The sequence below is a fragment of the Crocodylus siamensis genome, chromosome 2, assembly GCF_052110815.1.
Source record: "Crocodylus siamensis isolate JL-2025a chromosome 2, ASM5211081v1, whole genome shotgun sequence".
Taxonomy (NCBI): domain Eukaryota; kingdom Metazoa; phylum Chordata; order Crocodylia; family Crocodylidae; genus Crocodylus; species Crocodylus siamensis.
Window position 1 is genome coordinate 164,460,523 of NC_143396.1, and position 25,101 is coordinate 164,485,623.

A 25,101-nucleotide genomic window follows, 5' to 3' on the forward strand; every position below is an offset into this window, starting at 1 on the left:
CATTTTTGCTGCCCTCCGCTGGACTCTCTCCAATTTGTCCACATCCTTTCTATCATGGGGGGCCCAAAACTGAACACAGTACTCCAGATGTGGCCTCACCAGTGTAGAATACAGTAGAATAATCACTTCCTTTGATCTGCTGGCAACGTTCCTACTAATGCAGCCCAGTATGCAGTCAGCCTTCTTGGCAACAAGGGCAAACTACTGACTCCTATCCATCTTATTATCCACTGTAACCTCCAGGTCCTTTTCTGCAGAGCTGCTGCTTAGCCAGTCAGTCCCTCTGGTAGTAGAAGGTGCCCTCTGTCAATCAGCAGAGGTCTGAAGAGGTAGGGCACCAGGGCCCCTCTACCAATTGGTGGCAAGGGGAAGGGCTGCCATGAAATGCCCCCAAAATTGGCTCTGCACGCCATAAGCAGGCCACAAAAAAACCCATTTTCTCTCCATGATTTAGGTAGGTCCCTAGCTGTAAACACTCAGCTCTTGGTGCTAAAACATGGGTGGGCCTCCTCCAGCTAAGCTGTTACAAATGCTAATTGTTGGTTTTGGGCTTTGATGTCAGTTTGCATCCACAAGGGGCACATGCATACATTCCTAGACAGTGTGTAGTCCACTGCACAAGATCGTTCTGCATGCACAATGCACCCAAGCTATACCAGGATGTTAGATTTGTGTAAGTGACAAAAATAATACATTTAGATGACTAAAAGACTGCCAGTTAAGGACAGGGAAATAAAAGCCATTGTGTGTGTTAACACAGCAAGGCCATACAACTATGAACAAACAATACAGGCTGGACCACAGAATATAGGATAGCACAGTAGAGTAACTAAGGGTGGGCAAGTGGGGCACAAGCCCTGGCACTGACAAAGGGAAGTGCCTCTCTCCTCTCATCCTGCACCTTTTAGCTTCCACACAGAAGCTTTAGCAGCCAGGCACAGCACTGGGCATGAAATGAATGGGGGCGCTAAACATCAGCTATGGGTTTGGTGCTGGCCAGAGATTTGTTGCCAGGGGACAGCTGCCACCAAGGAAGGTGTTTAACCCTCCTGCCTCCTTTTTTCCCCCACAGAATTTTGGCTTGTAAATTGCCATTCAAAACACACTTCCTCAGCAGCTTCCCTATTAATACCTGCTGCAGTGGCTTCCCCCTGTTGTATGTCTGCCAGCCCTTCCCCTGCCTGGTGCATCACCACCACATAGGGCACAGAACTGCCCAGCTATGCCTCTGGGATGATACTCTAAAAAGTAACAACCCTGAAAAGCATAATCAGCAACATGCAAATTCTCAATAAGATGCTGCAGAAAAATTAACCTGTCTGGTCCTTGGCTGTATCAACAAGAAAAAAAATCAAGCTGAAGCAGCAATATAGACTACCTTTGCATCCAGTGCTAGTGTAACTGTCACTGGATTCTTTGTTCATTCTGATATCTGCACTTTCAGAAAGTACTGAACAACAGGAGAAACTTCTAAAATGATTTGTGGCGTAGAAAACTTTTTTTTTACTCCCATCTGAGCTGCTGGATGCCTAGCATCTTAGATGATCAGGTCACTTGATAAGTGCCTATGTAGGAAATTAGGAAGACAAGGTTCTTTGGGTGAATCTGATATCTTTTATTAGACCAACTTAAATAGTTGGAAAAAATTTTCTTAGCAAGCTTTTGGGTTTAAAAACCCTTCTTCAGGCTGATATCAGATTTACCCAAAGAACTTTGTCGGCCTATGTCAGGGGTTTTCAACCGAGGGTACGCATGCCCCTGGGGGTACTTGGATAGCCTCGGGGGGTACTTAGCAGTGGGTGTAGCCGCACCATTGCCACTTCTGCTGACACCACTTCTGTCACTGATTAGCCATGAGGGACACCCCCTCCCTTCCCCTCCCTTTCCCTCCCCCTGCCCTCCTCGACTGGCCATCAGAGGACTCCTTCCTACTCAACTGGCTGTACACTGATCCAAAAAGGTTGAAAACCCCTGGCCTATGTCCTTAGAACAACACGGCTACAACCTACACCTGTGTAGGAAGTTAGCTATTTTAGATGTTTATGAGAATCCTCACCCTAGTGTTTGATAGTAACACAAAACCTAAAACACAGAAAAAGGACCTAGTGGCTGTGGCTACACAAGACGATAACTGCACAGTAGTCTGTGACTGCTGTGCAGTAGCATTGCGTAGCAGGACACGTGACGTGATGCTGCTGTGCAGTAGTAATGAGCTACTGTGCAGTCACTGTCATGAAAAAGCCATTCGGCAATGATACTGCACAGTAACTCTGGTTACTACATAGTCATTTAGTACTTGTTTATACAAGTTACGCATAAACGGTTATGCGGTTATGACTGTGCAGTCAGCATCTTGTGTAGACGTGGTCAGTTTATAACATTCTTGCCTCAGGCCCTTTCCTTGTGTGTTGTCATGATGTTTCCTGATTAAAAGCAGTTTTATGACTTTGATGAAACCCATTAAGGGATTAAAAAGTGGAAAACTTCATAAAATTCAAGGAGAAAGTTACTGCGTGCTGCCTCTTAGGTTGACATGGAGTGCAGCAGCACAGAGCTTCTGTCCTGTACATTGCTTTCATCCACTCAGGAGTATGTCTCCACCATGTTTCACCTCGCTGTGAGCCACTGAGTCCACAGCTGTCCCTAAACCCCTCTGTGGCAGGAATGTTTTCCTTTCCTAAACTGTTTAACAGTACTGAATCTTGCACTAGTGGTTGTGTAGCGTGCATATATAAAATGATTTATATCAGGCATTACCACAGCTGTTGACATAAGATCTGTGTACACAAGGCCAGCGTTGTTGAGATAGGCCAGGGTACCTTTTGTTATTTAATAGAGGTTTGCTCACAGGTCAGCCAGCAGTTATTTGTCATACAAAGTAGGAAGCTTTCTCCTGCAGGAGTAGACTGATATTTGATAGATACAGGTCATCTGCAGGAGAAGCAGCAAATTTAAAGTAAAGACATTGTCCTGACTTGGCAGTTGTATATACTTCTGAGTACACATGAACTTGGACCGTGGGTGGTCTAGCTGAGCTGCAGACTAGGCTGCTTTGCCAAAAGCAAACCTTCCTTATATCCATTTCTAATCAACCTTTGCCCCAGGACAGTTTCCGAGCTAGCTTCTCAAGGTAGTTAGGAATCCAAAGTAGTTAAAGAAAGAGATCAAGCTTGTCTGGTATGATTTGTTCTTAGTAAATCCATGCTGAGTGCTTGTGATCAGCCTTTCCTCCTCCTCCAGATGCTTACAAATGGACTTCCTTAGGATATACTTCAGTAACTTCCCAGGTATTCAGGTCCTTGTTAACTTTTTTAAAGAAGAGTACTATGTTGGCCCTTTTCAAGTCCTCTGGTACTTTGCCTGTCTCCCATGACTTCATGAAAATCGTTGCCAGGGGATCCAAGGTTCAGTAGGTCCTGTTGACTTGAATTCATTCAGACCCATCAAAAGTTCTCTGATTGTCTCATTATCTCTGATTGTCATCTTTACTGCAGAGCAGGCTAATTAGGTGTGCAGTAAAGCATCACTGTCTTCATAAGTGCCGGTATTACACTGCAGTAGATTAACTCCACTGTAAGAGTGTGCAATCTACAACAAGGAAGAGGCAATCACAAGGAAAGGGAAACTTATTCATAATCAATTTAGAGTAGTTGGGCATGGGATGTACTTGATACCAAAGTCAGAGATGAGATTAACTGCATTGTTATGTTTCAGGTGGTCCCAGCCATGAGTTTACATTATTGTACAAAAGGGCACTGATATTATAATTTAGTCATTTGACTACTGTACATAGGCCCAGCAGCTCCGCAGTAAAGCATCACTTTCTTCATGAGTGCTGGTATTATGCTGCAGTAGATTAATTAACTCCAGTGTAAAATAGTGCAATAGAACTATCTTATGATGGAGTAATTAACTCCACTGAAACATTCATATAGACAGTGACTAGGGCTGGCTGGGGCACAAGGGTGAAAAAGTGCAGTGACTGCCTGCTGTCTAGCCCACACTTTAGCATCCTTGTGCCCCAGCCAGCTCCTTCACCACCTGCTGCTGGAACCCAGAGCCTGGGGCTTACCCCGGGTCCTCTGCCAGCCTCAGGATGCTACACCCTGGCTCTTAACTCCTGTGGTCCCATGCACATGTGAAAACACTGCATCCAGGAGCAGCTGACTCTGGTGCGAACTGCGCTGGAGCTTATTCAGATGCACTAATTGCACATTTAGATGCACCCTGTTTAAGGACAATCTTTGTTGAAATGGGAGTGTCTACTCTGTAGACTAGAATCTTCTTCTTACAAGACTTTTAGCAGTGCAGAGTTTTTCAGATGGTATATACAAGAATCACAAAGGCTGATGAATGGAGCCTTGAGAAGGCACATCTTTGTTGCCCACCTATTCAAGTTCATGTTTATGAATGTCACTAAAACCCAGATTCCTTTCTGTGTTAAGACCTGCTTGGGGCAGGAATGGTGGAAGCCTGTTCCTGGCATCAGTTCTAGCAGACTAAGAAACATTTTTACTTATGCCAGTGGAGAGTGATCCACATAGAACTGTATTACAGATAAGAACTAAAATCATATGGGTGTGTACCAGGCAAGCAGGAGGTGCTCCTGTGTTGAGCCATCCACCTCACTGCGCCTGACCACCTTCCGGGCTCTGAGTGCCTCCCTGGGGGTGCGTCTTGTCCAGCTGACCCCCTTCCTGGAGCACACCCATAAGCCTGTGGGTAACGTTGCCACCACCCAGAGTCTGGACTGATTTTGGACCTGCACCCTCTGGAAAACACAGGCCTAGTAGTTCTGAGGGTACTTGATCTACTATGAGAACTTGGGATGCTTCCATCAGTTTGAAGCACAAATAGTGGTCTCCCTTAGTTAGATGAACCAAGGGGACCCCAAGGCATAATTTAGACCCTCTTCCAATAAGTCTCCCATAGTAGGTACAAAGGAGAACTTCACTGGTTACAAGGAGTAGCTTTGGGATAGGGTACAGAGTAGAGCAATATCAGAGAAATACCTTAGAGCAAACAGTGGCATGGTAGCCTTTGATCATGTGTTTGAGTTACTGCAAGCTATATATCTAGTTAGATCTCAACTAGCTTACTCACAAGTATCATCCAGAGAGAGGTAGAGATTCCCTCTGGAGGCAAACAGTTCCTTGACCATTAATTTCAAGAGAGAGAGTGAGAGAGAGAGTTTCAGGTGATCTAGCTTCTCTGAGTTTTCATCATGGCAGTCCTTAACTTATATAGACCTCATGACCTCATTTACATGATCCAGTGAAGGCCAGCAACTGTTGGCTGCCAACCAACCAATTTGAAATGCATTACTGGTTGCTAGGTAGACTGACAGGGTCTGTATTCCCCTCCCAGTCAAGTTGGCATTGCTTAGAACAATAGGGAGTTTAAGCCCCCATCCAGGTATGTGTGGCCAGTCACATAGGCAGAGGGAGCAGGTTTCCCCCTGCCTCTGGAATGTATCTAGCTTAGATTACAACTCAGGGTTACCTGAAGCTGATGGTGCAGAGGTACCTGCCCTTTGCAGTGACCATGGTAATCAAAATGTCAGATAGCAGAGTTTGGGGAGAGCCAGAGATGATATTCTGCCACAGGGTGTGTTTCAAATCTGAGATAGGTACCAGGGGAGACTACTATCATAGAAGTCAGCTTGCCAGCTATGCATCCCTTGAGAGTTCCCAGGGGCTCTGTCCAGTTTCTGTGTTCCGGTTAGCACGTGTGCCACCTCTTCTGTTCCATTCTGTGTAGATCAAGGGTGGGCAATTATTTTGGGTGGAAGGCTGCTTAACGAGGTTTGGTGAGCTTTTGAGGGCCGCATAGTTTTCAAGGGCCCTTTGACAGTTGTCCCGCTCACTGGTCGCCATCTTGGTACTGGAAGTCCCATACCCTAACCCCTGACTTCTATCACCAGAAGTCCCTCCCCTTTCCTCTCCCCACAACAAATACTCCTTTTGGGAGTGGGGCTATCTTAGAGCCAGAAAAAAACAAATCAAGCACTAAAAGTCAAACACCAATTATAACATGTTTTCATTTTATTACAAAAAATATTTTTGTCATGATTTGCACTTGTGTACTATATATAGAGGTGATTGAATAATAACTCAAAAATAAATTCTTAGTCTTTTATATAGTGGACAGGTAGTTGGGGAGTATGTATGGTGGGGGCGTGTATATGGTAGGTGGCTATGTATGTGTACGGTGGGGTGTGAGGGGTGTATGGTCGGGTATGTGTGTGGGGAAGGTGTGGGATTGTGTATGGTGGGGTGTGGGGAGTGTATGTGGTAGAGCATGGGGGATTTGTGAGGTGGGGTATGGCTCTGTGTGAGGGGGATGGGGTATGTTGGGGATTTGTGTGGTGTTTGTGGGATGTGGGTGCGTGGCTCTGGAACACACCGTCCTCTCCTGTAGTCAACACGGGCAACGCTGGGTGTGTGGCATTTGTGGGGTGTGAGGGAGGGTGGAAGGGATGTGGCTGATAGTCCCTACACTCCCCCCATGGCGTAGCAGCAGGCGGGACTGCTCAGGGTGCTGGTGCCTGGCTCTGGCCAGCACTGCACATTGCAGCACAGAGCGCAGCCCCTACCAGACAGTCTGTATCGCCAGTGCTCCCTGCACTCCCAAGGTAGCAAAGGGAACCCCCACGTGCTGGAGCTGGCTGCCTTCGCCGCCTGTATGTTCCCTGCCCCAGCCAGCTCCAGCGCCTGATGCTTCCCTTCAGTACCTAGGACTTCCATGCCACATGAGTGCAGGGAGTGCCGGGCCAGACGGGGCTGCGTTCCTTGCTGTGATTAGCAGCACTGGCCAGAATGAGGCATCAGTGCTGAGTACACGCACCACTGCCTGCTGCTGCCCCTGCTGCCTGCCAGGGCTGAGTGCCCAGGGAGTGTAGGTGGGGTCCCCACACCTCCCCCATCACACCCATACACTGCCCAGCTGAGCTCCATGCTGTGCTCTGTACTGCTGCCAGCCCCAGCCCCACGCTTCTGCCCAACTGTAGCCCTGTCCCCCAGCTCCCGCTTGCCTACCTGTTGCCGGAGAAAGCAGGATGTGAGGAAGCCTGCAGCAGCAGCCCCACCCAGTGCTAGCAGGGCCAAGCCCTTCCACCTACAGGGGTGGGAGCAAGGCATAATAGGTATGTGGAGGGTGGGTGTAGGCCCCTCCCTCCCACCCTCGTGGGTGAAAGGGCTGGGCAGGGCCTTGCTCCCACCCACCCTGAGCACAGCACAGTGCAGCTCAGCCACTGGCCCCAGCACCCCACCGCACCCAGATCCAGGGGCACATGCCCTCCTGGACAAATGGTGGGAGCAGCGGCAGGAGCCCCACTGGTTGAGCTGGCAAGCACCAGACGAGCTGCCAAATGAGTGGTGCGCAGCACTGGGAGCCTCCGCACACCCTGCACCCCCCCCAGACGAGTCATGGCTCTGTCCCAGGCCTGCCCCAGCCCCACTCCTCCCTCATCATGGGGGCCTTGATTTGCCTCCCCACATTCATTCTCTCCCCTTTCACTACAACCGACTATCAGCTGCACGCAGCTGTATCGAAAATCGGATCATTATTGGCCAATATGCCTCCTTACAAATCGGCTATTGGTATTGGCCCCCAAAATCTCTATTAGAACACCCCTACTTGACATATGATCATCAATCTAAAATTTGTTTTAAAATACTTCTGGCACCACATCCTCTTGGGGTTCCCATCTACAAAGTTATCTGTCTTATGGCAATGTTTTTAAGAAATGTCTCTTTCAAAAAACACGTCAGTCTGAATTTGTTTTCAGAGATGTTGCATTAAAAAAATCTACAAAGAGGAACCAAAAAACTGCAGAGTGTCATGTCCAAGGACCGGTGCACCCTTGACCTCCGAGCCTGGGTCAGCACGACCGGCTGGATGCGGGTGGGGTAAGGTAATTAGGTAGATGGGTAAGCGAGAGGAGTCAGGAAGTTTAACGCGTCTTGGTTATACAGAAAGTTTATTTTTACTTACACTACAGGAGATTGTAGCGTAGGGAGGAAATTGTGGTTGCGCGGTGTAGAAAGAGAAGTTGAGCTGTTCAGTTCAGCTTGCAGATGTTTTCACTGCACAGGTTACAAACTGCGTGGTGCAGATTTTAAGCAAAGCATACAGGTAACTTTGATCTGAAGATTTCCGTGAGCTCTTGGCAAGAACGAATGAGCTGGCAGAACGGATACACCTGAAAACTTTTACCGTAGGTGGGGAGAGGTCAGCGACTGGCCAAATCACTGACTATGTCTCCTGGGCGTGCGTGGAGGTCTCCGCAGAAGGCGGAAATCTTTCCAAAGTTATAGTTTACCGGGTAGCCTATTACAACACATCAGGTTTGAATAATTATAGGACTGCCAATCATGACTGTGAACAGACTCTGTGTGTTCTTAGGTTTCATGCGAGATTGACTGTGCATGTGTTTTACATTTAGGCTGGGGGGTGGGGTTGGATACGGAACTATAATGACGAAATATGTTACGTTAGCCTTTTGACCTTTTTGCCATCGGCATCTGAAACCAAAGATTTTTCTTTGACACAGAGAAAATTCAAAGTCTATAAAAACAAAACCAGTATGAAAGAACACCTTATTTGTCTATCTACTCAAAGGGGGAAACTAGAATTTACGCTCTGTTTTTAACTTGCCTTTTGAACTCATCCCTAACTGTAGAAACACTAGCTGGAACCTCCATTGTGTTGAGGGATTTCTACATGCTTCCCAAAGTGAGTGGTATTATTTGAAACACAGACAGAATATTGCCATTTTCAGTACTTTATAAGTTGGCCAAATCTGAACAGATTTGCATGAGGGCAGCAAAATACACCTTCCTGACCCAAGGCATTTATCCCTGCTAGATTACAGAAGACTAGTGCAAACAATGTTAGTTTAAAATGCCTCAAAAATGCGAGAAAAATCTTTAGCAGTGGAGAGTAAGGTAATTGAAATGTAGAGGTTGCTGTCAGCTCTACTTTTACACAGTAACAACTATAACATTTCCTTCAAAGTAGTAGTAGAAGAACCACCCGATACACTTGGGCTTAATACAGCAGGATATGAAGATGATGGATGGAATCTGCAATATTTGTTTCTCTTGCTTCCCCCATTTGTATATCAAGCTATTAAAGACATCTGAAAGATATTTTAATTAAGCAGTTAATTGAGCATTAATGTTGTTTACTATTACCTACCTAAATGGCACTTGTGTAGCTGCAAGTTTTGGCACTTACTCAGTTTATGCATTGTTTATGCATCTCTCCAGCTTCTGCACTTTCCTACTGGGTATAGTCAGTAGGCTACACTCTGGCTATGTAAGTGCCTAGGTACACGTGTAATTCTGGGTAAATTTTTGAAACTTTAATCACAGAAAAAAAACATGACTAGCTAGTGTGGAGAGAGTTCACCCACCTGTTAACCTAACAGCCTAAATGGTAGGGTAATTGCCAGGGACCATAAAATCCAGGTTCTCAGGCCCCTCCCTCAGAGCTGGTATGAACCTATGTCACTCACTGCCCAGCAAAGTGCTGTAACCACTGGGCTGTGGAGTACACCAGGGGTGGGCAAAGTACGGCCTGTGGGCCAGTTCTGGCCCTCCAGGCACTTTCATCTGGCCCATGGGCACCCACCAACAAATTGTACCCCACCCAGCCCTTCCACCCACAAGGGTAGGAGTTAGGTGCCCACATATACCTGCCCCCTCCCCAACATACTTTATTACACCTCGCTCCCGCTCTCTTGAGCAGAAGGGCCCAGCCCAGCCAGCAGCAGTTTCCAGGTATGGATGCTGCTGCCACTGCTGCAACCGCCTCGGGGGGGAATCTGCTGTGCTTCCCCAGTGTCTCACTTGCTCTGGGCAGGAGGTAGGGAAGTGATGGGGGCAGGGCAGGGGCAGGGGCAGGGGTGGAGGGCAGCTGCAGCTGGGTGGGGCAGGGAATACAGAGCTAGGCCTGGCAGCAGTGCAGAGCCCTCGCCTGGGGAGTGGCAGGAGTGCAGAGCTCATTTGAGCAAGATGTGTGTGTGGAGGAGGGTGAGGGCATGGGGACCCCCCCACACAGCACATAGTCCCCACTGCCAGCTACAGCAGCAGGCAGGGACAGTCGGGGAGCTCATGTCCCACAGACAGTGGCTTCAGCCAATGCTGTACATGGACGCAAGGAGCTCAGACTGTCCAGCCCACCTCTATTGCAGGGGCTATGCATGGCACACTTTCATCTCCTACACTTGCGCAGCCCTGGGGGAAGCCCCATACTGAAGCCAGCTGCCTTCCCTGCCCCCTACTGTGCAGGTCCCAGGACTCTGGGGGAAGCAAGGGGGTGGGGAAAGCAGCCAGCTCCAGTGCAGGGCTTCCCCTGGAGAAAGTGTGGGAACTGCAGGCACATCGTGTGGAGCCCCTGAGACAGCAGCAGGCCAGGCAGGCTGTGCTCCTCACCCCTTCATGCAGCACAGGCTGGAGCTATATGAGGCAGGTGCCAGCGCCTGTGCAGGGCACGAGCACCCCAAGCACCCCTGCCAGCTGCTGCTGCTGGCAGTAAAGGTTGTGCACTGTGTGGGAGCGTGTGGGAGGTTCCCACACCCTGGCACCACAATCTCCCCACATACACACCCCCTCCACCAAACACCTGCTCCCCCAACCTCCCCCCCCCACCCCAACCACATCTCCACACACAATATACAAGAATAAAATTTTGTTTTTTATTTATTATGCAATACCTTCTATATACAGTATGAAAATAGAAATCAGGGCAATTTTTTTTGTAATAAAATTAAAATAGGTTATAGTAAGTGTTTACTGCATGCGGGGTGGGGGCAGGCTGAGGCTGAGGTAGACCTGGTAATACAAGGAGATGAGATTGTTAAGACATGACCTACCTGCAACAAAGCCATGCTGGCTGTCATTCAGAATCTTACCTTCCACGAGTGTATTGCGCATAAATTCTTTAATGAGCTTTTCCAGTTTTTCCTGGGATAGAGGTTAGGCTAATTGGCCTATAGTGTATGATTTGGTTTTTTTCTGGTTCCAAGGTGGCAACCTTCCCTCCCAAAAAAAGTATTTTCAAGGGGCAAAGAGAAGAACTTCTGATGGCAAAGGTCAGGGGTTAGGGGGCTGGACTTCTGGTCCCAATATGGCAGCTAGGGGGCGGGGCTACCCATACAGCCCTTGGCAGCTCACCAAAACTTGTTAGCAACCATTGAGCCAAAATAATTGTCCTCCCCTAGATGAGACATTGCCCTGAGCGCCCTCCAGCCCTCCTCTTGAAGAAGGACCACTGGGAAGACAAAAGAGAAGGGTATGTGGAACCAGGAGAAGAAACCAGAGGGTGGGCAGCTTGGTGAGATGGATGTGGCCCTAAAAAGAAGGGGATTCTGGCCCTGGCCTCTGTACTCAATAGTTCAAAGTGTCTCACTGTTGCTTATTCATTTTTAAATTAAATCCAAGATAAAGTGATACTCTGAGCATTGCTTAGCTTGTGCCTGTTGTTTTGAGCGCTTTATTGAAAAGCAAGAGAAGCGACTTTGGACCCACTTTGGGTGAGAAGCCTTGTGTCTCCTGCTGCCTGGATAAGTGCCTCAGATGCTAGAAAATTGGGCTAGAAGTGGGGGCCTTCATCTTTGATTTCACCCATAGAGCAATTGTATTCTGCCACAGGTAGATGTAGAATCCAGATACTATGCAAGGGCCAGACATTGCAGTTACATGATTATGTAAGTGCTACTTAGGGATGTAAAGGATTTTACCTCTAGTGTATAGAGTAGCTTGATTGTTTCAAATGATGGTAAACAGGACCCTCTGTGAACCACCTGTCTTTTATTTCTAGGTCAGGACACTCTTTGTGAGTGGCTTGCCTCTGGACATCAAGCCTCGGGAGCTGTATCTGCTTTTCAGACCATTCAAGGTACCGTATCTCAACACTACCAAAGTGCTGGCATCTGAGTATGCATAGGAGGCACCAGGGCACATTACTGTGTCTGAAATGCTCCTCCATACAATCTTAACAATGTAGTCACTTCTTGTACACATAATAGCAGAAAGAAATGCAGGAGACCTTAATAGATCTGAGTAATAAAAAGTGACCCCCTCGCCCCCTCCCACCACCATGGCAGAGCATTGAGCTGGGAGAGGTATCCCAGGCTCCGCCACAGATCTTAGCAGTAGACCTGGTCTTAGTATAGTAATTAGAAATCAAAATTAGGTTTGTGATTAAGGCACTAGGATGGGACTCTAGAAATCTAGGTCTCAGGACTTCCATGGATACACAGTTTTTACTACAACTAATGGTCAGTAATGATGAGGAGTTGTAGCTCTCATTAACTTCAGCTAGGTGCTCCAGCATTTCTGACAGCCTTTAATGTCTATCTGCTTCCATTCTCCGTTTGTTCAGTGAGGACAACACCCTTCTCAGTGGACTGTTGTGACAAGAAATTCACCTATGTTGATGATACACTTGGGTATTACAGTCATGAGAGATATAGAAATACCTATACTGAAATAGTGGTAGCATCTCCTGCATTAGGCAGGGCTCTATTTTATAGCTGAAGAAATAGCTTATCTCTTGTTTTTCATACAACACCCCACCCCTTCTGCCTAGCTCTCCAAACTCTGCCTAGCTTGGCAGTAACTGCCAACTGAAGGGAGCTAAACACTGTCTCTTCATATTTGCAGGCATAACAACCAAGGACAGGGGAACTGTTTAAAACAATCTAGGGTGGTGAAACTAACAATAATATGATGTTAAGCTCAGAACATTGTGAACAGGGGTGTCAAACACAATCTGTGAATTGAATATGGCCTGCAGGTCTTATTGTCCTAGCTACTGGTAGGGATGTGAAAAGTTAAACAGTTAATAAGACCAGTGATAATGTTAGCTTACTGGTTATTGTTTAGCTTGAGGAGGGTGCAGTCTGGCAGGGAAAGGGGAAGGGAAGCTCCGTGATGCCGCAGCAGGAACCAGAAGGTGGCAGGGCAGGTGGGAGGGAAGAGGGAGGAGTAAGGAGGAGGGGAGGGGGAACTAGTACCCATAGCCTAAGAGGAAGACAGTAGGCAGCCTAATGACTCATCAATTAAGCAATTAGCTACTTGTCCACAAATGCTTCCTCCTTCCCACAGCAGGACTTCACCTTGGGTTGCTACCCCTCCCAGATTGGCTGGGAGTCTACTGGAATTGACACTGATCTCCCAGTGACGGTTGAAAGCGATATGGGAGATTGATATTGTGAATGGATTGAACAGTACAATAAATAACTAGAGGTGCATTGACTGTGGAATAAACTTCCTCCTGAGGTGGTGCAGTCACCTACCCTGGGGGTTTTCAAGAGGAGACTAGACAGTCACCTCGCTGGGGTCACCTATCCCCAGTTATCTTCCTTCCTAGAGCAGGGGGGCTGGACCCAATGATCTGCAAGGTGCCTTCCAGCCCCTAACAATTTATGAACTATGAATGAGCAGCTTGTCCAGTGGGTTGGGCGGGGAGGGGACGTGCCTCCTGCTGCTACGCACACCCCGGCAGGGTATGGAGGGGCATGTGCCCCTGGATCTGCATGCGGGGTGGGGGCAGGCTGAGGCTGAGGTAGACCTGGTAATACAAGGAGATGAGATTGTTAAGACATGACCTACCTGCAACAAAGCCATGCTGGCTGTCATTCAGAATCTTACCTTCCACGAGTGTATTGCGCATAAATTCTTTAATGAGCTTTTCCAGTTTTTCCTGGGATAGAGGTTAGGCTAATTGGCCTATAGTTGCCTGGGCCCTTCGTCTTCCCCTTCTTGAAGATGGGCACAATGTTGGCCCTCTTCCAGTCCTCAGGGATTTTCCCTGTGAGCCACGAATTCTGAAAGAGCTTTGGCAGGGGTTCCGCAATGACCTCAGCCGGCTCCATCAGCACCCTCAGGTGAAGTCCATCCAGTCCTGCTGACCTATAAATGTCTAGCATATGTCTAGAAATGTCATGGCTCTGTCCCACTTTCTGCCCCAGTTGTGTATCGCCTGCCCCTGCCCCTCTCTCTCCCTCACCACAGGGGCCTTGATATGCCCCCTCATTCCTCTTCCTTCCCCCCTCACCGCTTTCCCCACCAACAGACTTACCAGCCAGACACTGCTCTCCAAGTTGCCTGGCTGCATATTGGCAATCGGATTGGTATCTGCCAATACGGTTCATTAAAAATCAGCCATCAGTATCGTCTCCCCCACCCCCCCCATTTAAAATCTCTATTGGTGCACCCCTATTAATGACATTACATCATGTTGGGGAAACAATAAATCTCCCAGAATAGCTTCAGTCAGAGTTGGCAACCTTAACTTCACTTGGGCTATTTTGTTGTCCACCTGGGCTTGCTACCATCTCCTTCCCCTGTCCCAGCCCATCCTCAAAGGGCTCCAGAAGTGGCTCACAGCAGCAGCTGTATCCCAGCTGCTGTGTTATCAGTTAACTATAGAAGGTTAAACAAATATTTTTTTTAAACAATGTTTACATCCCTAGTAGCTGGAGCCCCTGTGGTAGCAGTGTTAATCCCAGCTATTTCAGCTTGGTTTCTGAGCCCAGCGGGTTAATGCCACTCACCCCATATCCTCCACCCACTTACTCACTGCTGAAATTGAGGTTTTTAGTTCAGCCTGTTGACTGAGATCAGCAGTGAAAGGGAACAGGGTGTGGGGGTGAGTGTTGGTGGTGTTAACCCTCCGGGTTCTGAAGTTCTGCTAAAACAGCAGCCTCAGCAGACATAGGGGGTTAACGCTGCTGCTGTTTGCAGGTTGTCTGGGCTGCAGAAAGGCCTGCAGTCTGCATCCAGTCTGTAGAGCGCAACAACTTTGATATCCTTGGTGGAGATGAAGGATATGGACAGGACATCAGGCACTTTAAAAGTGCTATAAAAATTAAGAGACAAAGGACACATGATGCTATAATGCTACAAATCAACCCAAACCATATAACAATCGGGGCTCTCCAGCTTCTAAGCACCCATTGGCTGTATACCATGCAGATGCCCCCACTCCTCCCAAACAAGGTTTTTTGGGTAAATATATCTTTTTAGACAAACTAGATAGTTGGAAAAATTGTTCTTTGCAAGCTTTTGGGTACAAACAGCCTTCTTTGGGCATACTGAGAGTCTGCTGGTGACTTGTGCCTTGATATGCCTGAAGAAGGGTGTTTGTGCCCGAAGGCTTGGAAAGAACAATTTTTCCATCTATTTAGTTCCTCTAATAAAAGATATCACATTTACCCAAAGAACCGTGTCTGCCTATGTCAGGGGCAGGCAATTATTTTGGCTGGAGGGCCGCTTAACGAGTTTTGGTGAGCTGCCGAGGGCCATGTGGATAGTCTGACCCATGACATTTGCCCTCCCCCAGGTAACATTTTGGGACCCGAAGTCCAGCCCCCTAAGCCCTGACCTTTGTCACCAGAAGTCCCTCCCCTCCCCCTGGAAATACTCCTTTTGGGAGGCGGGTTTGCCATCTTGGAACCAGAAAAAAAACAAATCATACACTAAAAGTCAAACACCTACTATAACCTATTTTAATTTTATTACAAAAAAATTGACATGATTTGTGTTTGCATACTGTATATGGAGGGCATTGCATAATAAATCAAAAATAAAATCTTACTTTTTTATATCGTGTGTGGGGATGTAGGGTATGGTTGTGGTTGGGGTGTGTGCATTTTTGTTGGGGTGTGGGGGTGCGTGGGAGGGTTGTGAGGGGGTGTTGCTGTTGGGGTATATTGTGGGGTGTGTATATGTGGGGAGGTTGTCGGGGCAGGGTGTAGGAATCCCCTACATACTCCCCCACATGGCGCACAACCCCCGCTGCCAGCAGCAGCAGCTGGAAGGGGTGCTTGGGGTTCTCAAGCCCTGCACAGGTGCCAGCACCCGGTGTCACGCAACTCCAGCCTGCACTGCATGACGGGGCACAGAGTGCAGCCTGCCTGGCCCACCGCTGTCTCAGGGGCTCTGCGCATTGTGCCTGCAGCTCCCACACTCACTCCAAGTGAAGCCCCGCACTGGAGCTGGCTGCCTTCCCCACCCCCTTGCTTCCCCTGGAGTCCTGGGACCTGCACAACATGGGGCAGGGAAGGCAGCTAAAGGCATGCTGTGAATAAGCCCTGCAATACAGGGCGGCTGGGCTGTCTGCGCTCCTTGCCTCCACATAGAGCGCTGGTGGGAGCCACACACCACCAGGCGTCAGTTCCTGTGTGGCATGAGCATCCCAAGTGCCCCTGTCTGCTGCTGCTGCCAGTAATGGGGGCTGTACACTATGTGGGGGGGATTGTGGGGGGGTCCCCATGCCCCCCCATTCTCCTTCACACCCACCCTCTGTTCAGCTGAGCGCTGCACTCCCATTGGCCCTGGGGTGTGTGCTTTGCGCTGCTGCCAGCCCCAGCCCCATGCTCCCTGCCCCATCTAGCTGCAGCTCCCTTCCACCCCCACCCCTGCCTTGCCCCCACCACTTCCCTAGCTTCTGCCCAGAGCTAGCGGGACACTGGGGAAACCAAACAGGAACCCCAGGGAGGCTGCAGCACTGGCAGGAGGTTCCACACCCGGAAACTGCTGCTGGCTGGGCCAGGCCTTTCCACCCATAAGGGTGGGAGTGAGGCAAAATAAGGTATGTTTGCAGGGGTGTATATGTGGCCACCTTGCTCCCACCCTCAAGAGTGGATAAGTTGGGCAGGGTACATTTCATTGGTGGGTGCCCGTAAGCAAGATGAAAGTGCCAGGAGGACTGGATCTGGCCTGTGGGCTGTATTTTGACCACTCCTGGCCTATGTCCTTAGACCAACACAGCTACAACCAACTACCCACTCCTACCAAGCATCTGTGCTTCCTCCACCACCCATGCACTGCGTGCAGGTCCTCCTACCACTAACTACTGCATGGTGCACCCCCCACAATGCATTATGTGCCCACCCCACCACTGCATTGGGTGTCCCTAGTTTTTCCTTCAGCTCTCTGGGTTGTGCCGTGCTACACTGTCCCACCTCCTGGGACTGGGGCAAGCAATGCAAGCTGCAGAAGCAAGGGAGCTTGGAGATTCTGGCTGGTGTTGCAGCTAGAATGATTGGGGAAGTGGAAGCCAGGCAGGAGCTTGGGGGGGGCACTATTTAACCATAGGCTGCCAGCTGGACAGCTCTGTAAAAAGTGATTCTGCATGAAGTGGGAACAACTGAAGTGCTTCACTGAAGTGCTTTACATTTGCTCTCCCTGCCAGAGCATAACAGGGAGTTGGTCAGTCCACCAGAATCCAACAGTGCTTTGCTTTGTCCCCCCAACTCTCCAAGGCGGCTTCTATGACTCACTCTCCACTGTACTGCCTTCGGGTCATAGACTCAGTCCTGCATGTGACCTCATGGTTTTTAAAAATAATCATGAAGACACACAGCAGCCATTTCCTGGGCCACCAACCTGGAAGCTTGGGCTCGTAAGTGTGGTGCAAACACTCTCAAGCATCCACCTAGCTACTCACTGTATGGACTACCTACACCACAGGATATTTTTTGTCTGCAAAACACTCCACCAGCTGGAGGCAAGAGGAAGCTGTGAACCTTCTGTCCATCTCAAGTAATGGGAACACTGAGTGTTCCTGCAGGAAGAGTCATTGGATCCAGGTCACGTATTAATAGATTTCAGCAGACTAGGAAGTTCATGGGAATGCCGCCACTGGCATCCAAGGAAAAGGTCCTTGAAGGTACAGTAGAAAAGAGCTTGTGATGCCAACTGGGTTTTGCACACCTCCTAGGTATCAAGCTCTTCCTATGAGGAGCTCTCACAGATGACATCTCCGTTGGGTGAGAACTCCATTGGACCAGGGTTCCTCACCAACTCTGGGGTGTCCAGCAACATTAGTGATCCAGAACTGGAGGACTATAAGGTGGTTCCAGTCCATCCTTTGGCCCAGGAGTAGCCATAGCGGGGACAGGAGGATTCTGGGCAGTTTCTTCCATTTGGGACCGCCAAACAGGAGATGTGCCAGCCCTCAGGACAGGACAGCTTGGATGGCACTGACATGTGGCAGGACCAGGCAACCATTCCATCATCATCCCACCTGACTGCCTTGCCCTCATTCTCTCAGCAACTAGGGTCCAGCTCTCTGGAGGGAATGCCTGCACAGCCAGAAACAGAACTTGATGGTAAGTAGCAGCCCATCCACACTCTGGCTACATCATTAACCACCTCTCTTACTCCCTCAAAAGTGTGGGCCTACTTTGTGCCAGGTCCAGGACATGGATGAACTGGCTAATGCAGGAGTGGGCAATTATTTGGGCCCAAGATCTACCTGGGGAGTTTTGAGCTGTCATGGGTTGAGTCAGCACCCACTCCCCCTCCTGCAGCAACTCATCAAAACTCCCTCTGATGCTGCAGGTGGGTGAGGAGCAGTCTTCAGGAGGAAGATGGGCAGGCAAGGCTGGGATCTTGAGGCTGGATTGCAGGACAGTGACAGCTCCTGAGGGGTGTGGGGTGTGGGTGTGTGCACGTGTATGTCTGTGGGAGAGGGCCTGCCTGGGCACTAAGTTCTGAAAGCCTGCTATGGGTGAGGGTAGAGAGAGGGGTTGGGGGGTATGTACATCAGAGCTTGCCCCAAGGGATGCAGTCTACACTGCTCACAGGGCACTCTGCAAGGGGCCAACCCCCACCTGCTCACACCAGGGCAGTCAGTGCCACGCTCCCACTGGTGCTCACGGCCTGGCCTAGCTGAGTGCTGTTCTGCTCCCCCTGCCTCCAGTGGCAGCTCCTGCTTCTGACCCGATGCACTGCGCTGCTCCCAGTGGGTGGGTGGGTGGGCAGCTCCTGCCCCCACATGTAGGGCTCCAGCTCTAGTTCCCGGCTGCCTTTTGGTGGAATAGGTAAGGAGATAGCCAGCTGAAGCTGAAGATGCTTTCCCAGAGTAGCACGGTGCAGCAGAGGCAAGATCAGGAGAAGAAACCACTGCTAGAGACAAGGGGAACAGAGCAGCATCCAGCTGTGGCTGCACCAGAAACAGCCCTGGTGGAAGCTATGCATTCTGGCGGGGGCTGGGCTACTGGTACAGGTGGGAGCCTGGCACAGGCTGCCCCAGTGCAAGCGGGTGGGGCTCGGTCCCATGCAGAGAGCCCTGGGGGTAGCCGTGGGCCGGATTCAGCGTGCAGGCCGTATTTTTCCAACCCCTGAACTAATGTCTATCTGGGAGGCTGCCTTGGAAAAAGAAGCCAATTTTCCAACTCTCAAGAGAAGGTAAGGATAGGTACAGACAGCCTGTGGGGCAGTCAGAGACCTCGATGGGGGATGCTACCATCTTCTGAGTCAGGAGAACTTACTGCAATCTGCTGCATCAGGGGATTGATTGTGGGGCTAGCACCTTTGCTATTCTGCCCATTCATGTATTGTTGGGGTAGGAAGGTGGGGAGAATAGGAATGGAGAGTATAATAGAAACTTTTCTCTTCTTTCATTAGGAGACTCTTGTTTTGCCATTTCAGTAAGTTAGCAAGTCATTCAGACAATGGCAGGGGAAGTCCCTGTTCCCCCACCACCCCGAGCACTGCCAGGAGTGACCAGGAATAATGGTCACAAGCTGGTAGAGGGTAGATTTAGATTAGATATCAGGAGTGCTACTTCAACGATCAGGGCAGCTAGGGTCTGGAACCAACTTCCAAGAGAAGTGGTGCTGGCCCCTACTGTGGGGGTCTTTAAGAGGAGGTTAGATGAACACCTTGCTGGGGTCATTTGACCCCAGTATTCTTTCCTGCCATGGCAGGGGGGCAGACTAGATGATCTACTCAGGTCCCTTCCGACCCTAGAAACTATGAAACTGGCAGTTTAACCCTCAGTTGTATACTTCCAAGTAGGGGTTAACATTGTCCGCTCCTATGCCCCATTTCAGAGATACATGCTGAACTGCAGTTCCTACCCACAACTGGAAGTTCTCCCAAAATGGACCTGAGGGGCTGCAGGATCATGGGCAGTCATGTTCCCATCAGTCCTGTTGCCTACTATTGGGCCTTTGAATAGTAGTTGTCTTCCTTCCACCCTGCATGTTTCTTCATCCCCTCTGCCACCTGCCTTTGTGTACCTACCTCTTCCCCAGGCCCAGTCCTGGGAACCAAATTGCTCATCCTATCCCCATTCTAATTGCAGCACTTCTTATACTGCACAGTTAAAACCAGCCATCTGTCCATTTAGTCACTTACCCTTGCAGTTTTAAGTGTCCTGGGAAGAATTTGTAGGCTGTATCTAGGGCAAGACAGTGTGCAGACAGGAGGAAGAGAAAGGCTACTGGAGCTTCACTGACAGGATACACAAAGGAGCATTCCAGCTTCAGTAGAGAGTCCATTGAAAGACAACAGGAGATGATTTTCAGAGAGCAACAGAGTGAAAATTTAAATGGAGAGGCCTTGCAGGGAATTAATGCACCAAGGTTAATGATTTTCAACCGGATGACACAGCACCTTAGGGTACCATAAGATCCTTTTAAAGGTGTCACAGATTGGCACACAGTATTAGCACTGTTAGGTATGCAAACACCCACATATAATTCAGAAATAAACCCACATATTTCAAATAAGAATACACAGTATCCAAAAAATTCTGACCTGGTGTGGTCTTTCTGAAATTTTTGCAACAGAAGAATTGCACTAATATTTTCCCATAGTCAAACAATGAGTTAAAATTAATACTCGGCATTTTCAAAGGGTCTAAAAAGTCTAAGGTTGAGAATCACTGGCCTAGGTGTTTCAGGAGGTTGATGCTGTCAATTGGTGAGTCATCTTGTGATTGGAAATGAACAATCAACACTTGGGCACTGATGAGCTCTTCATTTATCCCAGGGTGGAGTACTCTGACTTCCTTAGAGGTACTCATGTAGCCCAACTCTTACAATGAGAGGCACCCCCCCTTTTTTTTTCTTTGAGGTGTCCTTGTAATTTGCTTTGCCCTTATACATCACCTGTAGGTTTTAAGCCGGGACCATTCTTCCAAGCAGTAGAAGACTGCAGGCCAGAGGGCTTCCACCAGCTGTGGCATACATGCAGAGGCTGTCAGTACAAATGATTGGCACATTATCATGTCATCAAAATTGATGGCAGCCAGCAAATGTAGGAAGATTGTTGGTAACATCAGGATTTGGGTAAAAAGAATGTCTCTGCCCTTTCCAAGCCACCCTCACAAAATGCAGAGAGAAACCCACTTGTGCCCTCTCCATATTGATCCCATACCCTAAGGTTACCAATGGCACCTCATGCAACTGAGTGTGACAGTTGGACAGGAGCCTGTCCCAAAGCCTAGATGCAGGTATACTGACCATACTGGGAGGCTGTAGCAAATATGAAGAGACTCCTGATATGGAATGCAAAAACTTGCTTGGAAGTTCATTGATTTATCACTAGTTTACACAAGTTTAACAATGATTCCTGGAGCTCATTACTCCAATGTGTTGTAGAGGCTGAGAATTTAACCAGGTTCAAAACAGGTTTAGAAAAACTTATGCAGGATAGGTCCATCCTTGGGCATTAGACACGATAGGATTCCTAACGCCATATAAGCATTGTGTAGGCTTCTCAATGCTAGAAGCTGTAGAATGAGAAGATCAAGGGACAGATCAGTCTGAATAGGCCCTGCATAAATGCTCTTTCTTTTAACATTGGCACTGTGCCACCATGAGATGCAGGAAACTGGTCCAGAAGGACCTGTGGTCTCATCCAGTTCTTACGGCACTTCTTATGCTCACGTGTCCATTTACTGTCATTCCAGGCTTAATGTCTGCAGCTACAGTTGCTGTCACTGGTACAGCCATCGGGATGCCAGAGTTCCAGACCAAGACTGCAACTCAACAAGAAGCAAGGCTGAAAAGAAAGAAGGGAAAGGAGAAGATGCTTGTGGACACGGTGGCATCCTTAGAGGAGAGCTGTGGCTGTAAAGAACTTGTGGACCTGGATGGAGAACCACCAGGGCTGCTGTGCTGATTTGGTTGGGATACAGATTTCCTGGGTCATGTGTGCTGTGGTCTTCTAGAAATGGTGGGATACTGAGGCTACAACCAAGGTTGTAGCATCTTGAGGCATATTATGGAGATGTTGAGAGAGAATCTCTATGCGGAGAGGGTTACGCAGTGGTCCATCACAGCCACCCTCAGCTGGTAGATGTAGAGTATCCAATCCATACTCTGTATTGCCCACACACTTCTATGTACACATCAACTCCTCACTGGACATAGGACAAGCTTCTGTTCATAGATTCATAGATATAGGGTAGGAAGGGACCTTGTAGATCTTCTAGTCCAACCCCCTACCCTGGGCAGGAGAGAAAACTGGGTTCAAACAACCCCAGCTAGGTAAACATCAAGCCTCCTCTTAAAGACCCCCAAGGTAGGAGCTAGCACCACTTCCAAGTTGGTTCCAGATCCTAGCTACTCTGACTGTGAAGTAGTGCCTTCTAATGTCTAGTCTCAACCTACCCTCTAACAACTTATGGCCGTTATTCCTTGTTACTCCAGGAGGCGCTCAGGGGAACAAGGTCTCTCCCAATCCCTGCTGGTCCCCCCTAGCAAGTTTATAGACAGCCATCAGGTCCCCCCTCAGCCTTCTCTTGCAAAGGCTGAACAGGTTGTAGTCTCGTAGCCTCTCCTCGTAGGGTCTGCCCTGCTGTCCCCGGATCATGTGAGTGGCCCTCCTTTGGACCCTCTCGATGCTGTCCACATCCCTCCTGAAGTGTGGCACCCAGAACTGGACACAGTACTCCAGCTGCAGCCTGACCAGTGCCTCATAGAGGGGGAAGATCACCTCCTTGGACCTGCTTGAGATGCATCTGTTGATGTACGATAAGGTACTGTTAGCCCTACTGACCGTATCCTCACATTGTCAGCCCATGTTCATCTTGGAGTCATTACTGACTCCAAGATCTCTTTCTGTCACACTGCTTTCGAGAAGGGAGTTCCCCAGACTATAGGCATGCTGCTGGTTCCTACTGTTGTTCCCCAGGCCCTTTTTCCTCCTCCTTCTCCCTTGACCCAGCACTATTGGTCTCGTCCCTAAACAACACCCTCAAGGACACACTTTTGTGCCATACACAACTCCACCACCCCTTGCCTATAACTTCTAGTCCCAGGTCTTCTGTTCCCATGACAAAACCTCTTCCAGTCACCCTAGCTCCACTGCAAGCAGACCCTGAGCGTCTCTCCTCAAGCCCAGTTCTGATGCCTCTTCCCTGTTTATTTAGCCTGTCTTAACATTCCCCTATACCAGCCTTCCTCTCTGTAAGGCTTCAGAGACCCTTCTCCAGCAAAGCTAGTTGCTCTGGGACATTGTCATTCCCAGAGCACTTGAGGCTATTGCTTCAGGAAGAGCTCTTCTCAACCTCACAGGATCTCAGCCATTCCTCTTCTAAAGAAAGCAGCATAGCTTGGGACTCTAGTTTCTCCAACTTCTCTATACAATGGAGTGGGATCCTGCCTTACTCTGGGAACCCTCCCCCTTCCATGAGGATGCAGTGAGTCTGACATTTTAGGCCAAAGCTGCTTGTAGGCCACCTGCAGTTTGCTTCCCTCCCCACTTCCCTTCTCCAAAGTCACAAACCATCCTCAGCACACCTTACTCATTCACAAAGCACTTGGCTCAAGAGCATAGCACAGAGCATTTAAATGTTTATAATGACCACCCCCGCCCCAATCAAAGCAGTGGCTGATTGTGCCTCTGCAATCAGCACCATGGCAGTGTGTACTGTCCTGGGCATCACACAACCACGCCAGGCACAGACCTGCCTGGTTATGTTTCTGAAGGCAAGTAATACTCTATCACCCAGGCACATTCTCAGTGCCCTCCACTGTGCCTACAGACAATAAAAGTCATGCTTCATTGTCATCCAGCAGCTGCTTAGCTGATAGTTGAAGAACTCCGGCCTGACATCCAAGTGTTCAGTTTAGGACTGCATGAACCAGGAAATGAGTGAGTAGGCTGAGTCCCTAGGTAACAGAGGGAGGTAGTCATCTCTTCCAGCCCAATCCTGGGAGCATCTCAGGTAAATATAAACAGTAGCAGGAGTTCCTGAAGACCCCCCCTGTCCACACAGTGGTGACAGGGCTGTAACATCCCTAATGGTCCAGGATGCCCTGTAATACAATGGAGAAGCAACACTTGTGGCTGATGTGCTCTGAGCCACAGTGTGCTGGACTCAGGATGGGAATGTGCATGCCATCAATGGCCCTGATGCATTTCAGAAAGCTGAGATGGGCAAACTGGATTGAAGATGTGAAGGAACTCTGACAGCAGTACCTTCTGGAGGGTACAGCATACCTCCCAACTGGCCAATCCAGCCATTGACTTGTCCACACGAAAGTGCTTGACAGCAGATCAGAGGTTGTCAGGCTGGCCAGTTTCCAGATGGCAATTGCCACCTGCTTCTCTGCATTTATGGACACCCTCATGTTGGTGACTTGCCCCTGGAGCATCAGGACCGCCTTGTTTAGATCTCAGGGACAGTGGCTCTACTTACCCTGAAGTTCTGATGCCACTGCTTGCTGTCACAGGTTCTCAGAGCTATTCATTCCCACCAGACAGAACTTGTCTCCCAGGCCCAGAAGCAGCAGTGTACAATCTGCAAGTGGTCCCACAGAAGGCCATCCTCTGTGGAGTCCATTATTTTTCTTCCTCAGGCACATTGATCTCAAACACACAAAGCATGTAACAGAGCCCAGGGTAGCACTTTTCCAGTGCCAGGTTCCTGGAGCCTTGAGCATTTTGCAACGTACCAGCTGGTCAAAATACTGGAAGAGGACAGAATGTATGTCCAGGTAGGTGAAGACATTGCCAAGAAATGGAGAGCAGAGCAAGTATTTTATGGAGCTGGTCTGTGAGAGACCAGAGGATAACAGATGTACATCCCTGCTTCTGCTGGGAATGCATCAAGCAGAAGCCTAAGGGTGCAGTACTCATAGAGCTCTCCCATTTCCACTTTGCTTTCTTCAGAAGCCTCCTGGTAATCATGGCAGAGAGAGTTGTAGGGATCCCTGCTCACTATCCCCTCCCCTCTCCTCCTCAGCTGTGAGCAGCAAAACAGCATTGACTCCAGCTAATTTTGAGGCACTTTAGCTGGTGTCTTTGTACAATACTGACATACTCCAAATACAGGCAAGATTTA

At 49.0% G+C, this 25,101-nt stretch overlaps 1 protein-coding gene across 2 annotated transcripts in view; it reads left to right on the top strand.

The window, feature by feature from the left end:
• The window catches only part of RBPMS (RNA binding protein, mRNA processing factor), a 191,824-nt gene that overhangs the window by 77,019 nt on the left and 89,704 nt on the right, over window positions 1-25,101 (top strand). For both annotated transcript variants that reach the window (XM_090032032.1, XM_090032031.1), the window contains exon 2: window positions 11,827-11,904. In XM_090032032.1, the coding sequence (XP_089888158.1) occupies window positions 11,827-11,904 (78 nt within the window). The remainder of the gene's footprint in view (window positions 1-11,826; window positions 11,905-25,101) is intronic.